At 42.3% G+C, this 16770-nt stretch overlaps 1 protein-coding gene across 1 annotated transcript in view; it reads left to right on the top strand.

Annotated features, from left to right (window-relative positions):
• The window catches only part of LOC133141450 (prostaglandin G/H synthase 1-like), a 34686-nt gene that overhangs the window by 5213 nt on the left and 12703 nt on the right, over positions 1–16770 (top strand). The window contains exons 4-11 of the mRNA XM_061262022.1: positions 1359–1499; positions 5964–6107; positions 7069–7250; positions 7640–7723; positions 8406–8652; positions 9384–9670; positions 11466–11613; positions 12519–12873. Coding sequence (XP_061118006.1) covers positions 1359–1499; positions 5964–6107; positions 7069–7250; positions 7640–7723; positions 8406–8652; positions 9384–9670; positions 11466–11613; positions 12519–12873 — 1588 coding nt within the window. The remainder of the gene's footprint in view (positions 1–1358; positions 1500–5963; positions 6108–7068; positions 7251–7639; positions 7724–8405; positions 8653–9383; positions 9671–11465; positions 11614–12518; positions 12874–16770) is intronic.

Below are 16770 nucleotides of genomic sequence, written 5' to 3'. Positions count from 1 at the left end.
AAAAATAATGCCTGGCAAACAAAATATTTAATTTTGTATTGTTTTTGTTATACATCTTTATGTTCATCTTTATGAATATTGTGAGTCATTCTGGAGAATTTGTCATAAACTCTTTTCTCAGATCCATACTGCCCTTCCCTGTCCTGGAGCCTTTCTTCCTCCGTGAATGAAAAGTCGGGGCCCATGCAATTGACAGATTCTTCATTGCTTGTTGCTGTTATGGTAATCACAGTGAAGGATCAGATTCTTTGTCTGTGCTCATTGTTAAAATAAGGGTTGGGTGGGTCTAATTTAGCCCGTTGAGTCTTGTTGTACATTGGTCATACCTATCTCCTAGATACTTATCTCTCTTTGCCTGAGGGTCAGCATGAACGGTTTCGCAGCCCTACCCCCTGTGACTATACCGTAAGAGATTGTAAAGTATCAGAACCATTAGCAAAATCGCGAGACATCTCCATGTCTCATTTCTTAAATCTTCAAGGCGCTAGTGTTGGCATTTCAGGCTGCTAAGGGGACTTACATACAATCTTTAATTGCTCCCTACACCCCAGCAAGACCACTCTGGTCTGCCAGCTCTGGTCGCCTTGTGGTTCCCTCATTAGGAGCACCTGGCGGTCGAGCTGCACGTTCACGCCTGTTTTCCGTTCTGGTTCCTCAGTGGTGGAATGACTTGCCTACCACTGTCAGGACAGCAGAATCCCTCCCCATATTTCGACACAGACTAAAAACACACCTTTTCAAACTATACCTTAGTCATCCCTCCTGTTTTCTTCCCCCTCCTTCCAATATCCCTCTTGTCTAACCCTGAAAAAAAAAAAATTGTACTACAATGACTCTCTTTTGGCGGCACGGATGGTGCAGTGGGTAGCACTGCCGCCTCACAGCAAGGAGGTCCTGGGTTCGAATCCCTGTCGGCCGGGGCCTCTCTGTGCGGAGTTTGCATGTTCTCCCCGTGTCTGCGTGGGTTTCCTCCGGGTACTCCGGTTTCCTCCCACAGTCCAAAGACATGCACGTTAGGCTGATTGGAGAGCCTAAATTGCCCGTAGGTATGAGTGTATGAGTGTGTGAGTGAATGGTGTGTGTGCCCTGCGATAGACTGGCCTTTCGCCCAATGTATGCTGGGATAGGCTCCAGCCCCCCTGCGACCCTGATCAGGATAAGCGGGTTCAGATAATGGATGGATGGATGGATGGATGACTCTCTTTTTGTTTAGAACAGCTCTTCATTTGTATTTTGGTAGTTATGGATTTGATGCTTTTAACCTGTGGAAGAACCTTCACTTGTAAATCGCTTTGGATTAAAACCATCTGCCAAATTGCTAAAATGTAAAATGTAAATGTACATCTGTTTGTTTGCAGCTGAGTTCTGGTCCAGAATTCAGGACACCCTGAGGCCTGACCCAGATGTGATGAATTATATACTGACCCACTTCCAGTGGCTATGGAACATCATCAACGCGACCAGACTGCGTGACTGGCTCATGGGTGTGGTCCTGACTGGTGAGTAAGCATTGATGTGGTCAGAAGGTCACCTGGGGACAGAATGGGGAATGCTAAATTGCTGTTAGCATGAGCTATACAATCGAAAAGATGCTAAATATGTGTTTGCGTATGTGCAATATATGTATTTGTGTATGGGCATGTTTGGATGCCTGTATGTGTGTTTGGGTTTGTGTTTGTGGTTAGCAAATTGGATACATCAATGCTCAAACACCCCAGTGTACAAAAACAAAACAATTGTTACAGTTGCCGATGGTTGAAGGTTCTTCCTCCCTTTGAAATAACTGTTAATGAAGAAGAGACAGCATGAAAGCAGTGAGGTCAGTCTCCAAAACTGCCCAACGGTCATGTGCCTGGTGAATGTAGAGCATTTCAGACATTTAGCCAACAATGTTAAAAGTCCCAGTTATCTGTCATAGAATGCGAAAATAGCTATACTCTCAGAAATAAAAGTGCCTAAAATAGTACAAATGCTTGTCACTAGGGTGGTACCCTATCAGTAAAATAATTGTACCCCTAGCCAGCAATATATAACACATTTGTGTTATAACACCTTTTTTGCTTGGAAAACATTCTCATTTGTACCCAAAGAGAACATTACTGTACATTCAGGGTACACTTGGGAAATGTGATCCTTGAAGAACAAAGACCTCCATTGTGACTTTATTTCTGAGAGTGTAGCTTTTAACACTAGGCTCAGGGTTGAAGTCACGCTCATGCAGCAGGGAAAGTGTATGCAGGAATGATCCCTTTCACAAGGTGTGCGTGCCTGTGCCCATGGTTCTCTGAAGTGACTGCAGCCGGTCATGAGGGTGGATGCCGTGCATGGGCGAGCAGTGTAATTGACTTGATGTCAGGGGTCGGAGGAAGTGCTGTGGAAACTTGATAAATGTGCGAGACGAGGCGCTTCCATTTATCTTGGCACCAGCCATAACTGTTTTAGCACAAGAGCATATTGAATACCTCTGTTGCGTGTTGTTGCTACGTAGCCTGGAGTGTGTCTTTTGGGCTTGTAGGTACCGAGCTGTGCACGTAACTCTGGGACTTCCCCGGTTCAGGTTATGTACCAGGATGCCGTTGTGAGGCACCTGGTATTTGGCAACACAGTTCATATGTCTTTTATCTCCCAGGTTGCTCTTCTTTTGTGTTCATTCTTCCCTCATACCTGGTTTTCCGAAATTTAAAGTTTTCTCTCTGTGTTGCTTTAGCACCATGTGTCTATAGACCCGTCCTTCTGAGCGTGTCAGTGTTTTAGCACCGTGTGTCTGTGGATCTGTCCTTCTGAGCGTGTCAGTGCTTTAGCACCGTGTGTCTGTGGATCTGTCCTTCTGAGCGTGTCAGTGCTTAACACCGTGTGTCTGTGGATCTGTCCTTCTGAGCGTGTCAGTGCTTTAGCACCGTGTGTCTGTGGATCTGTCCTTCTGAGCGTGTCAGTGCTTAACACCGTGTGTCTGTGGATCTGTCCTTCTGAGCGTGTCAGTGCTTTAGCACCGTGTGTCTGTGGATCTGTCCTTCTGAGCGTGTCAGTGCTTAACACCGTGTGTCTGTGGATCTGTCCTTGTGAGCGTGTCAGTGCTTTAGCACCATGTGTCTGTGGATCTGTCTTTCTGAGCGTGTCAGTGCTTAACACCATGTGTCTGTGGATCTGTCCTTCTGAGCGTGTCAGTGCTTTAGCACCGTGTGTCTGTGGATCTGTCCTTCTGAGCGTGTCAGTGCTTAACACCATGTGTCTGTGGATCTGTCTTTCTGAGCGTGTCACCAGTAGACCCCATCTTCTCTCACAGTGTCTGAAGTTCTAAACATCTGTAGAGCTTGTTCATGCTCAGATTGCTAATCTCCTGTTTCATGCTGCTTTCTCATCTTCTGTTACACGCTGGATGTACTGTGCATGTCATAAACAAAGCATCTGGCTGTGGTTTATTTACATTACTGGCTTGCTGTTCAGGAATTCCACCCTATGAGCCAAGTCAGCACATATCATGCCAGTAGCTTGCACCACTTCAACATTTATTGCATTATTTATTTGCTTGTCAGGTGCAGGGTAAATTTTGTTAGGCTTATGGTTAGAGGTGAACTGCAATTCTGTACCTGTTATGTTATTTATGGTAATCAGAAGTAAATAACAACTCTGGACCTATTGTGTAATTAATTACTGTTTCATGTTGGACAACCTTAATTAAAGCGCAAGTTCAAGTGTATGTGATTTTTATGTGATTTGCATAGTAGGCACAAATAAACTGCATTGACTGTAATGAGAGAGAAAGTTATCAAAACATTCTGATTCTAAGTCTGATTGTATAGGGAGTATTAGCAACTGTTGATCCATTGTAGGTCATACTTCTAATGCTAAATCATCATCCTATGTTGTCTGTTTCTTCTTTCTTATATCATTTTATGTTTAATCATCATTCTTTGTTGTCTGTTTCTTCTTCCTTATATCATCTTATGTTTAATCATCACTCTATGTTGTCTGTTTCTTCTTTCTTATATCATCTAATATTTAATCATCATCCTATGTTGTCTGTTTCTTCTTTCTCGTATCAACTGATGTTTAATCCTTAAACATTCTATTTTTCTTTTCTTTCTCGTATCAGCCTATGTTGGATATGGATTGGCTACATTTTATTTTGCCCGCTAAATGTACTAAATGTAGTAAGTGTTGGTTAGGTGTGGAGCTCTGTACAAGCCTGTTAGGGCTTCGCTCCCACCTTGCACAGATTTGTACTAAAATTTGTGCTAAATAAATAAACCTAAACCAATGCATGTACAGTGGGGTGCAAAACTTTGGGCACCCCTGGTTTACATGTGTGTTACAATTAATCTGTATGTGACCTGAAGCAGACCTGAACTCTAAATTAAACATGAGACTTCTCTGCAAATGTTTTCATTTTTTATGGTTTATAAATGATAAAAAAAAAGTAAAAGGGCCCTCAAAAGTTTGGGAACCCTTTTGGATTATTCTTTGTCATTTCCAGACTGATTGATTTACTCATTTGGGCTTCAGTGAGTCAGATGAGTATAATTCCAGGGCTGGACATTTTATTCTGAAGTAGCTCCATACCTTCTAAAGTATCGAACTGCAGTGGCTGTTCTGTTTGGTGTTGGCAACCATGGGTTCCTGTAAATGAAAAGAACAGGATTTCAGAATGAAGATGGTTCATTTCCACCAAGGAGGAGAAGGCTGCAAAAACTCTCAATGTTTTACCTATTTCCACCTTCAGAAACATTATTAGAAATTGGAAGATAAATGAAACAGTCGAAGTCAAGGCAAGAAAGATTTCAGATAGAATGCCCCGAGACCTGGTGAGAAAAGCTCAGAAGAAATGAATGAAAATGAATATTATACACTCACTGAGCATTTTTTTAGGAACATATTACACCTACTTATTCATGCAATTATCTAATCAGCCAACTGTGTGGCAGCAGTGCAATACACACAATCATGTAGATATTCATGTAAATAAGTCTCAGAAATACCTAATAAAGTGCTCACTGAGTGTATATCAAAAGGAAGCTATTGATGAGGTCGATCTAGTGGCAAAAGATAGGATGTGCCATCCTTAACTAGATTCAAATAAAGGGTAAAAACCTAAAGTCTCATCCCAAAAACCTTGGTTCGTTCAAACATTTGTTTTGCCTCTCCTGTAAAATTCTGAAAATGGCACGTACTCCCCTTGCACCCTCGAAAACCCTAAATATTCGAAACCCTTCTCCTCAATGTTAAGTGCCTCCATGACAGTGCACCAATCTATCTCACAGATCTGCTCACTCAACACAAAAAGATAACGTCATCATTTCCGGTCCTATAAGAATCTGTGGTTTTTCACCCCCGAGACTAAGCTCTCCTCATCGGGGATCTGGGTTTCTGTTCAGCCGTGTGTGCACTTCCGGATCATCCGAGGGATGCGTCTCATTACAACATTGAAACTGTTTTCTTTCTGCCTAATCATCTTATTGTTCCAGTTTATGGTAACTTTGCTTTTGATTTTATTATTGTTTGTTTTTGATCAATTTTTGATATTTTATTTCTTGAAATCCCATTATCTGCTTCTTTCACGTTATCTTTTTATATCGTGGCTTGATATTGTTCACTCCATGAAAACGCATTATGTGATATATTATTATTCATATTTAAATTAAATTTTTTTAATTATTAGAATTGTGTGTGCGATTATTTAGAATATAGAACATGTGAATTATGTTTGTATTATTCATTGTAGCCATTTTGGAAATGATTAGCTTTTGTATCTGGGCCATTTAAATGGAAAGAGGTCATTTAGCAGGATGAATATGAGAGTACTCTTATACAAAGAGATTTGACAGCATCTCACATAAAGTGAAGGCATTATATCAATGACAAATTTACGAAACAAACAAAACGTAGTCATTTAATACCCCTATATTAATCAGAAGGACATAGTAGAAATTACGTGATCGGTAATTCTGTCTCTTCTCCCTCTCCAGCGAGATCAGACCTGATCCCCAACCCTCCAACCTACAACAGCAAGTATGGCTACCTGAACTGGGAGGCGTACTCCAACATCACCTACTACACCCGGATTCTGCCCCCTGTCCCTGAGGACTGTCCAAGACCTTTGGGGGTTCATGGTGACTCAAGCTGTTCATAATTCAAATCATTTTAAAGTGGCTTGCAATTGTCATCTTTAAATACATGTACGGTGAGGTCTGTAACTATTTGGACAGTGGTAAAATTGGATTTGAAATGAAACAGTGAATATGAGGTTAAAGTCCAGACTGTCACCTTTACTTTGAGACTATCTAAATCCACACCAGGTCATCCATGTAAGAATTTCACCACCCTAACCCCCCCCCCCCCCCCCCCCCCATTGTAGGGGACCGAAAGTAATTGGACATTTTGTTTCAGGTTAGTGTGGGTATAAGCAAGTGTTCAGCATCTAGTCTTGATTCTAGACTTTTGCTTGCCTTTGGAGACTGGTATTGGCATTTGTCAACATGAGAACCAGAGTTGTGCCAGTGGAAGCCTAGGAGACCATTATGAGGCTGAGAAATAAGAAACAGAAATAAGCAGAGACATAGGCCAGACAATATGCTTACTTTTTGGAACATCAGTAAAGAATACAAATTGTACCACTGTCCAAATACTGACCTCACTGTATATTTGTTCATTCTACAGTCTCAAAAAAGGGTACCAGGCTCAAAAAAGGGTACCAGGCTCAAAAAAGGGTACCTTTCTTTTTACTGTGATTACATCTTTATTTTGTCACTTTGCATTCACTGCAGATAGATGGAAAGATCTAGCGGGAGAAAAAAACACTAAACTAAATTAGTGGCTGACAAACTGAATCTTGGCTGAAGCAGTGTGTCTCTTTCCTTGGGGTGACATTGGCTCAGGCGGTAAGCGCAGTCGTCTGGCAGTCGAAGGGTTGCCGGTTTGATCTCACCCTGGGTATGTCGAAGTGTCCCTGAGCAAGACACCTAACCCCCAAATGCTCCTGACGAGCTGGTTTGGTGCCTTGCGTGGCAGCCAATTGCCATTGGTCAACTGTTCAGCACTATATAAATTCCAACCATTTACCGTCCTTTGCAGGAAAGCCTGAGCTTCCAGATGCAGACGAGCTGGTGAATAAGCTTGTGCTGAGGAGGAGGTTCCGCCCAGAGCCTCAGGGATCCAACCTGATGTTTGCCTTCTTTGCCCAACATTTCACGCACCAGTTTTTCAAAACTGACCACAAGCTCGGACCAGGCTTCACCTTGGCTCTGGGACATGGCGTGAGTCTGCGTCCGCCAAAGCAGACACTGTTGAAAACGTCGCTGTCGCAGTTACACATCTTGCTAATTATTGAAATACCCTGTGTCGTTTATGACTGTCTCAATCAATATGTCATCAATGTGTGAATCTTGACTGACGGGAACATGGTAAGCCCTGAAACAAATTAGATTCTCACAATAGTGTGCATTTAATAACCTTGTCGTCTCCAAATTGTTTTCACAATATCGCAGGGTTGATTTGACAGGAAATTCTCCAGATCACGGGACTATAATTTCTCACTTAGTGTATCTAAATGTTTCAAGAAAAGCAATGCAATCCAACAGATGCATACGGATACAGATTTTGAATTTGCATTGCGCCTCAGTCTGTCTGTTTGTCACATCCTCAGGTTGATGCTGCACATATTTATGGATATAGTCTGGAACGGCAGTTAAACCTCAGGCTTCTCAGAGATGGAAAGCTTAAGTACCAGGTAAAACCACGTCAAAATTGCTGAAAAGACAGCCGTACATTTGAGTTGGTAACTTCCAAATGATGGTATCGTGCAATGATGAAAAGGATAGACATTTCTCTGATCGTTCATTGGAGTCACCAGCATCGGGCTTCCGGAACTGTCCCCGGGAATGTTTTTTGACTAGCCCCAAATCTTTTTGACGGAGGATAAAATATAGGCCTATCATTTAATGACATTCTCCTCTATACATGGTCGGCCTATAACCTCTTGTTTCCTACTTATTAAGCAAGTGGTTGTAGTCTATACTGTACTTAAAGTAACACAACTAGAACATTTACTTAGGCCTACACATACATTTGTTCTGTACAGCTGTTAATGTATTTGTATATCATTAATTCATTCACAACTACATTAGTTATTGCCAACATTCATAATGGAATGAAAAAGTGTTTGTAAATGGTTAATTAATTATAAGTTCATCCTATGGTTTGCTAATGTATATGTACATCATGTAACAAATACGTTAGTTGTTAACAAATGCATTAACGAATGAAAAGTTAATTGCATTCTTAATTCATGTATTTGTCCTTCATTAATTCATGTTAACAACTATATTAGTTAATGCCAGTTTGTGAGCCTTATTGTAAAGGGCGACCTAGATGTTTATGCGGGGTGTGACGACCATTTTGTGCCCTCGCAGGTGATCGACGGAGAGGCTTACCCTCCGACAGTAGCCGACGCAGATGTGTCCATGATCTATCCCCCGGGCACCCCAGAAGAGCAGCGTCTGGCGATAGGCGAGGACCGGTTCGGGCTGCTGCCAGGCCTCACCATGTACGCCACCCTGTGGCTGCGGGAGCACAACCGCGTCTGTGACGTCCTGAAGGCGGAGCACCCCACCTGGGACGACGAGCGGCTCTTTCAGACCACTCGCCTGATCATCATCGGTGAGCGCCCCCACGCAGGCAGGAGCTTGAAGAAGGCTCCTTCCAGGGGGGACAGGGGGGACAGGGTTGTAGCGGTGTTTCCTCAACATGCATGAGCGATCGGAATAAACAGGGTACAATTGGCAACCAAATTTGGAGGAAAAACTTGAAAAAGTTTGAAACGAATTTTTTTATAAAAACGAAGATTGAAGGAGGTGGGGGGGGGGGACCATTACTGAAGGCAAATGGACACTGTGGAATTTCACTCACCAAATCCTGCATCGGCAAGGTTTCACCCTGATCTGTCGCTGTGTCCAAATTATCACCTATACTCCTGCAGACTATGTCCCAGATACTACCCTCTAAACTTCTATTAGAAAATTGAACATTTATTTTTATACTTTCAACTTAATGCCCAACTTAATTTTCCATTTAGCTAACTATTTTCAAACAGATATCTAAATACATATTGCACAGTACAATCCAGCACAGTAATATGGGTATTACAGGACTGCACAGTCGTCATTGTACAGTACAATCCAGCACAGTAATATGGGTATTACAGGACCCAGTCATTCCATCACCTTTATAACATTTTAATAAATTGATCATTTCTTTGTATATTTTGCGGAATATAAAATTGGTTAAAATCCATGGGTCGTGTATAAAAATGTGAATAATCTAATGAGTGAAAACTGGAATGTGACAGATTGTGGATTGATAACGCCTTTCTCGGCTGTGCTCTGCTTGAGGCGAGGTCATCCGGATCGTTATTGAGGACTACGTCCAGCACCTGAGCGGATATAACTTCAAGCTGAAGTTCGACCCCACTCTCATGCATGGCAGCACCTTCCAGTACGGAAACCGAATCGCCATGGAGTTCGCCCAACTCTACCACTGGCACCCACTGATGCCCGACAGCTTTTTGATTGACGGCGATGAGATCAACTACACCAACTTCATGTTCAACACCTCGGTCCTGCTCCACTACGGTTTGGACAAGCTTATACATGGATTTACACGGCAGCATGCTGGTCAGGTAAGGCAGGGCTGGGTGGCTACGATTTACTTTTGTATCTTATCGCTATATCAGCGTTCAGATTAGTCTGGGAAGCGGAATCTTTATTAGTTTAAAAATAATTACTCTGGATCTGCTACATTTGCATATGTGTATTGGTCATTACCGTGGCTGTGTGTTTTTTTTACTTCTTTTTTAACGTGTAGTTCTGTCCTCCAGCACTAAGACCTTGATACAGTCATTAGTGTGATTGCAAAGTAACATAATATTGTTATCAGGCAGACATCTTATTTAGTATTAGGAGCTTTGGTAATATGGTCAGGTAGAGCCATTCAGAGCTGTTCATTCAGTGTAACCCCAATCAGCCACTAAGTGGCACTACATTGAAAGATCCAAATTCTTTACCTTTAAATGACCTTTCACACCCTGTCCCTGTAACTCCACACACTCTGTCCCTGTAACTCCACACAGTCTGTCCCTGTAACTCCACACAGTCTGTCCCTGTAACTCCACACACTCTGTCCCTGTAACTCCACACACTCTGTCCCTGTAACTCCACACACTCTGTCCCTGTAACTCCACACACTCTGTCCCTGTAACTCCACACACCCTGTCCCTGTAACTCCACACACTCTGTCCCTGTAACTCCACACACTCTGTCCCTGTAACTCCACACACAGTCTGTCCCTGTAACTCCACACACTCTGTCCCTGTAACTCCACACACTCTGTCCCTGTAACTCCACACACTCTGTCCCTGTAACTCCACATACCCTGTCCCTGTAACTCCACACACTCTGTCCCTGTAACTCCACACACTCTGTCCCTGTAACTCCACACACTCTGTCCCTGTAACTCCACACAGTCTGTCCCTGTAACTCCACACACCCTGTCCCTGTAACTCCACACACTCTGTCCCTGTAACTCCACACACTCTGTCCCTGTAACTCCACACACTCTGTCCCTGTAACTCCACACAGTCTGTCCCTGTAACTCCACATACTCTGTCCCTGTAACTCCACACACTCTGTCCCTGTAACTCTACACTCTGTCCCTGTACCTCCACACACTCTGTCCCTGTAACTCCACACACTCCGGCTGGCAGAATCACTGAATTGGTGTGTTTGTTAATTGCCAAACTTTGATTTTTTTTTGACAGCTGCCACTGAACACAGCAGTATATATCTGTATCCGCTCCCTCCCTGTAGTGGGAGGTGATATTAAGCCTAAGCCACAGATGTAAAACCGCATCATGCCAGTATCTCTCTACTGAGAGCATTATCTTGTTTGTTTCTAAGTTCATGTAAATTTGTCACGCTGAGGAAATAAACCAGATGTTTGAATTCCTTGTTTAATTGATAGTGTGGCTGCATTGGTTTGAAACATAACAAAAATATTTGTGAATACCTCTTTGTGACAAATCCAAACTGGCCATCTGTATGTTTCACAAGACCAACCAAGAAAAGGGAATTAGTGATTTTTGGTTGGGTGCATGGATGGTAAGCTACTGTTTCAAAATTGAGTGAGAAATTGTACGATTTTGAACACCAGTGTCTAATTATAATTTTAATTAATTTAGTCCATTATTTTTCATTATGATGGCCTCACTAATAACAATGTGTATGAGGAACTCAGGAGCTTGTTTTGACAGTTTTTGTTCAGTTAACTTTGTATATATATATTCTTTTTTTTCCCCAAGATACTTTTTGTCTTTTTAGTGGCTGTTGTCTGTATTACACTGTGCTTATTGTGCATTATTTATTGGTCTTGTGGACTATTTGTCTTGTGTGACATGGATGTAATTCTGTGCCTGACAGATAGGGGGCGGTTATAACATGAATGCAGCTGTGGGGAAAGTGGCGGTGAACACCATTAAGGAGTCCAGACACGCTCGTTTGCGCCCCTTCAACCAATACAGGAGGAGGTTCCACCTGAGACCGTACACATCCTTCAAAGAGTTCTCAGGTAAGTGCAGATATCCAAGATCCTTGATTCTAGGTACTGCCAATAGGTAAAGTTACAGTACGAGCTCAATGGAGTCCACTCATCCAGAACATTATTCATGGAGGCATAGTCCACTTCTACGTTTACAGTACACTGACACACAACCTAGCTTAGTTTTGTGGGGTCGGATTAATCATCTGATTGAATCTTCGAGGCCCAAGCTTCTTGGCTGAGAATATGCCAGATGTGTGGATGTCCAGTCTGGATTAATCTCTTTTTCACCACACCGAGACCGGAGCTTGCATAACCATCAGGAATTTGTATTCTGGCTCGTTCCCCTGGACTCTTCCCTGTTTGGGCATGAAGCCACAGAAATGAGTCTATCTAAAAACCCACATCACAAACCCACCACACAAAAGGTGCAGAGCTTCTTTGTTGATGTTAGAACATGCTGCACAATACAACTGATATGATATGATATGAGTGTAACAGTTAATCAAATGTGTAGCTTTGTGGTGTCGTCAATTATTTTAATTCTTATCCAGAGATGTTTATTTCAGCAGTTATGTACAGTGGGGTTCAAAAGTCTGAGGCCACTTGAAGACTGACAAAAGCCAAGAATTCAGTAACATCACAAGATGCTCTTTGGAACATTGTCAAATAATGCCATTAAAGCAAAAGGTGGACAGACCAAATACTAAGATTTCATTTTTTAACAGATTCAACTTTTACCTCAAATTGTTATGATGATAATATAATTAGTAATGAAAAAGTTTGTATTAAAAAAAAAATAATAATAAAAATAGAAGCATTTTCACTAGTGGTCTCAGACTCTTGGTCTCCACTGTATGTGCTTGTAGATGAAGCTAATGGGCCTGTAGATGCAGTGTGATCAGTTCTGGAGATTGTCTCTGATGGTTCCACAGATGATGAGGAAATGGTCAAGACTCTGGAGGAGATGTATGGCCACATTGATGCCCTGGAGTTCTACCCTGGCCTGCTGCTGGAGAAGACGAGGCCTGGTGCCATATTTGGGCAGAGCATGGTTGAGATGGGCGCACCGTTCTCCCTGAAAGGACTCATGGGAAACGTTATCTGTGCGCCGCACTACTGGAAGCCCAGCACGTTCGGCGGCCAAACGGGGTTCAACATCGTCAAATCCGCCACACTGGAGAAGCTGGTCTGCCTCAACACAAAGAGTTGTCCGTACGTTGCGTTCAAGGTTCCCCCTGCTGATTTTGATGAGCAGAAGCATAGAAGAACACCTTCCTCTGAGCTTTAGTTCGAGGGCTGTGCAGCAAACAGCGATTGAGCAATGTCGGGCTCGATTAGCTCCTTGGTGGTGCTACAATTAACGGTTGGAAGTGAGAAATGTATCTCCTTGCATAATATTAATTAATCCAGAAATTGGCAGCAATAAGCCAATTCAATTTGATGGGTGTGGCGTATTGCAAAAGTGTTAATTCTAAATGGTTTGCCATAAAGTGGTAAAACTTTGAATGTCTATTCACGCATAAATCATGACAGAAATGCTTACTAATTATCGGCAATCCAAAATGGCGGTGTTATAGAGCTTTTAAATAAAATAAATAATCCTATTAAAATGAGGAAAATGTATCTGCATCCAGTGGATTACTGCCATTTTTTTTTGTTCATAATACAGTCAAAATTAAGTATTGTTTTACATATGAAAATGTCCACATTTTTAGTTATGTATTAATTTGACAGTTTTTTTAAATGAATCTCGTCATGACGGTACATTTGTTCTTTGCCATTCACTTATGGATTCATAAAATTCAAGTTTGAAGTTTAAGTAATTTAATATTTTTAGTATTTTATAGACACAGTATGTCAATTTCCATTTGAGCAGAGAAAGTTGTAATGAATTAACATCAATTTCTATTTCAGGGGGAAAACATTGACCATGTATATGTATGTAGTTCAGTTTTGGCCCAAGACTTCCACCTTGTGGCCAAATACACTATTTATGAAATGCATTTTGGCTTAAATGTTGGATGAAATGAACGATTCTATTGCATAATATAAGTTGAATGGTTAAGGATTTAATAAACTTTCTCCTGTTCATCTTATCATCTTGTTCTTTCCATTTGTATCCCCTTCTGCAGTTTCATGACACTGCATGAATAGGCTGTGTTTAACTTGCACTGCTGTTTTATACTATATATTATACTATATATAGTGTTTGTTTATTCTTAAGAATTGTGCACCTGAAAGCTTGTTACATTAATGGCATTTGGCAGACGCTCTTATCCAGAGCGACGTACAACAAAGTGCAGACCCATAACCAGGGATAAGTGCGCTGAAGGACCATAGAGGGAAGTACAATTTCAACTGCTACCTGCACACCAAAGATATATATATTTTTTAAACAAACAAACAAACAAAACGCAAAAGTATGACCAAACCCCTTAACTAGCCAAACACTGCTTATCTAGCCAAACTAAAAATACTGATACACAAAAAAGTTAATCACAGAAAGACAACAATTAAGGTTCACAGGGAGGTAGGGAGGGACGGGGAGAGGTGCTGCTTAAAGAGGTGCGTCTTCAGTTTGCGCTTGAAGTGGGAAGAGATTCTACAGTTCTGACCTCAACAGGGAGTTTGTTCCACCACCGTGGAGCCAGAACAGAGTGTAGTCGTGAGCGTGAGGTGGAGGCTCGGAGAGGGGGAGGTGCCAAGCGGCCTGTGGAGGCTGAACGAAGAGGTCTGGCAGGGGTGTAGGGTCTGATGATTTTTTGTAGGTAAGCTGGGGAAGACCCCTTAACTGCTTGGAAGGCTAGCACCAATGTTTTGAATTTGATGCGAGCCATGACAGGCAGCCAGCAGAGGGAAGTCAGCAGGGGCGTGACGTGAGTATTTGGGAAGGTTGAAGACCAGACGAGCTGCTGCATTCTGGATAAGCTGGAGGGGTCTGATGGTGGACGCTGGGAGGCCAGCCAAGAGGGAATTGCAGTAGTCCAGGCAGGATAGAACCATCGCTTGGACCAGGACCTGGGTCGAGTAGGGGGTGAGAAAGGGGCGGATTCTCCGTATGTTGTATAGGAAGAACCTGCAACCGGGTCACCGCCGCAATGTTCTCGGAGAGGGACAGTCTGCTGTCCATCACCACGCCGAGGTTCCTTGCACTGGATGATGGCGTGAATGTGGTATCACAGGAAGTCCTGTTGTATAATCTGATAGCCCTTGCGCTTAGGCAATGAGAGAGTGTAAGAATGTATTCAGCTGTAAAATCTTTGCCAGCATGCCATGCTACCTCAAGGAACATGCAGAACCTGATAGGGCACTTCACTAAAACCCATTAGCGGATCTTATCAGATGGTTTCTGCAGAAGGGTTTTGGCACCATGCTGAACAAAAACACAGTCATACGCCTCACCAAACAGACTTATAATACCTGGTTGAAGTTTGGCCAGTTTAAATAATTAACCTAACCTTGAATTAGCCTTTTCTTAATTTAACAATGAACCAAGGAAGGCTGTATTCAGTAGCTACAGTACATCTTGTATACGGATGGAATTCAGAAAGTGAAGTGCAGTAATGTTGATTTGGTCAAATAGAATTGTGGAGGGACAGTACAAGATCATGTTTGAATGCACACTCTTGGAGTGCGCACTTAAGTAACGTGTATGCGTGTTCCTGTGTCCTCTCCCTCGCACTCACACAATGTCCCCATTGAACTGTGGGCTTTGGATCGCTCTGAAGGTGACGGCTGTTCTCGGTTATCCTGCGTGTCTTCACCTGTCTTGGCACCCCCGGGGAAGACAATAGCAGGGGAGGAGAGGCCCCAGCAGGAGATAAGGGTCACGGGCAGGGTTCTTCCTTACTTATTTTGTAGTGAGAAAGGGAGGTCATCCTGGCATTGTCCACACTTCACATCGGCCCAGCTCTACCCCCTGTCAGTGAGAGGACCCAGCCTTCCTCTGAGGGGGTCTCAGTTTACCTCAGACAGGAAGGATTAGAGCGTTACTGCTCCATGATCGGTGTGGGTAATACTCCAGAACAGAATAGGATAACGTAATTGATTTTGTGGAGCCGCCCGATTGTATTTGCGTAGTGTGAATGCAAGCAACATCAGTCGCCGTTCCAGGTGCTCCCGGTTATCGGGCTTCAAAATCACTCCCGTGCGTTTTTTGGGACCTTGTCAAAATGATGAATGAGTGCCACGCCTGAAGTGTGAAGTGCAAGTTCAGGCAAGGAACTCGGAGTCCTTCCTGTTCCAGGATCAGTGCGGATAATACTCCAGAGCAGTCAGATGCCAGGTATTGCATCATATTCGTACTTCACTGAAGTGTAGCAGCTACGAAAGAGCAATAGAAAAAGAATGCCTATATAAAAACAATACAAAATGCATTATGTCTAAAATACGAAAACAATCCTATATCTTTTAACCCACACAATATGAAAAGATAAGTTGGACTCCCTCACACTGTATAAACAAACTTTAATGTTGTAACCAACGATGGTGAATGAAATAACCCACAGACCTGTTGCGGTCTAATTTATAATTGTAATGTAATGTATGCATCCGATGTCTGAGATGGCAAAAAAAATGAATTGCTTGTTTCATTGATTTTACCAGAGCTGACAAAGGATTGTTCTGCATTTATTTTTCTTCCAGCACCTGTTATCTAAGCCAGGTATGCAAAACTTATTCCCCAACCCACGAAAATTGGGGATGAAAATATATTTAAATAAAAATTGGAATACATGTTTTACGTATACAAACTCAGTTCTTAGTTTGATTAGTGTGAATGCGTCTGGAGGGTCAAGAGCTAGGAGTGGGTCTAACCCCTCAGTTTTGGAACCACTGAAATATAATAATAATAATAATAATAATAATAATAATAATAATAATAATAATGGAAATTAGGTGAAGACAGATCAAATTAAGTGCTGTACAACACAAAAGGGAGCACTGGACAGATGTTCTAAGGATGGAAGGAGGAATAAGCAACATAGTAATAGTGAGATTTTTTGATGTACTGCCTATTTTGAGTATTTTTCCATGGAATGTAATGGAAAAGAATTTCACGGATGAAGTTGAACACAAACAATAGGCCTTTCTTCCCATGACTGCTTTGACCCAGAAGGAACACACGCTGTAGATGTTTTGGGCAGTTTGCTTTTTGCACAAGTTGAGGCATATAACGACATTGAG

Source organism: Conger conger, chromosome 12 (assembly GCF_963514075.1).
Source record: "Conger conger chromosome 12, fConCon1.1, whole genome shotgun sequence".
Taxonomy (NCBI): Eukaryota; Metazoa; Chordata; class Actinopteri; order Anguilliformes; family Congridae; genus Conger; species Conger conger.
The sequence above is the reverse complement of the archived record's forward strand: the minus strand, read 5'-3'. Positions and strand labels throughout refer to the sequence as shown.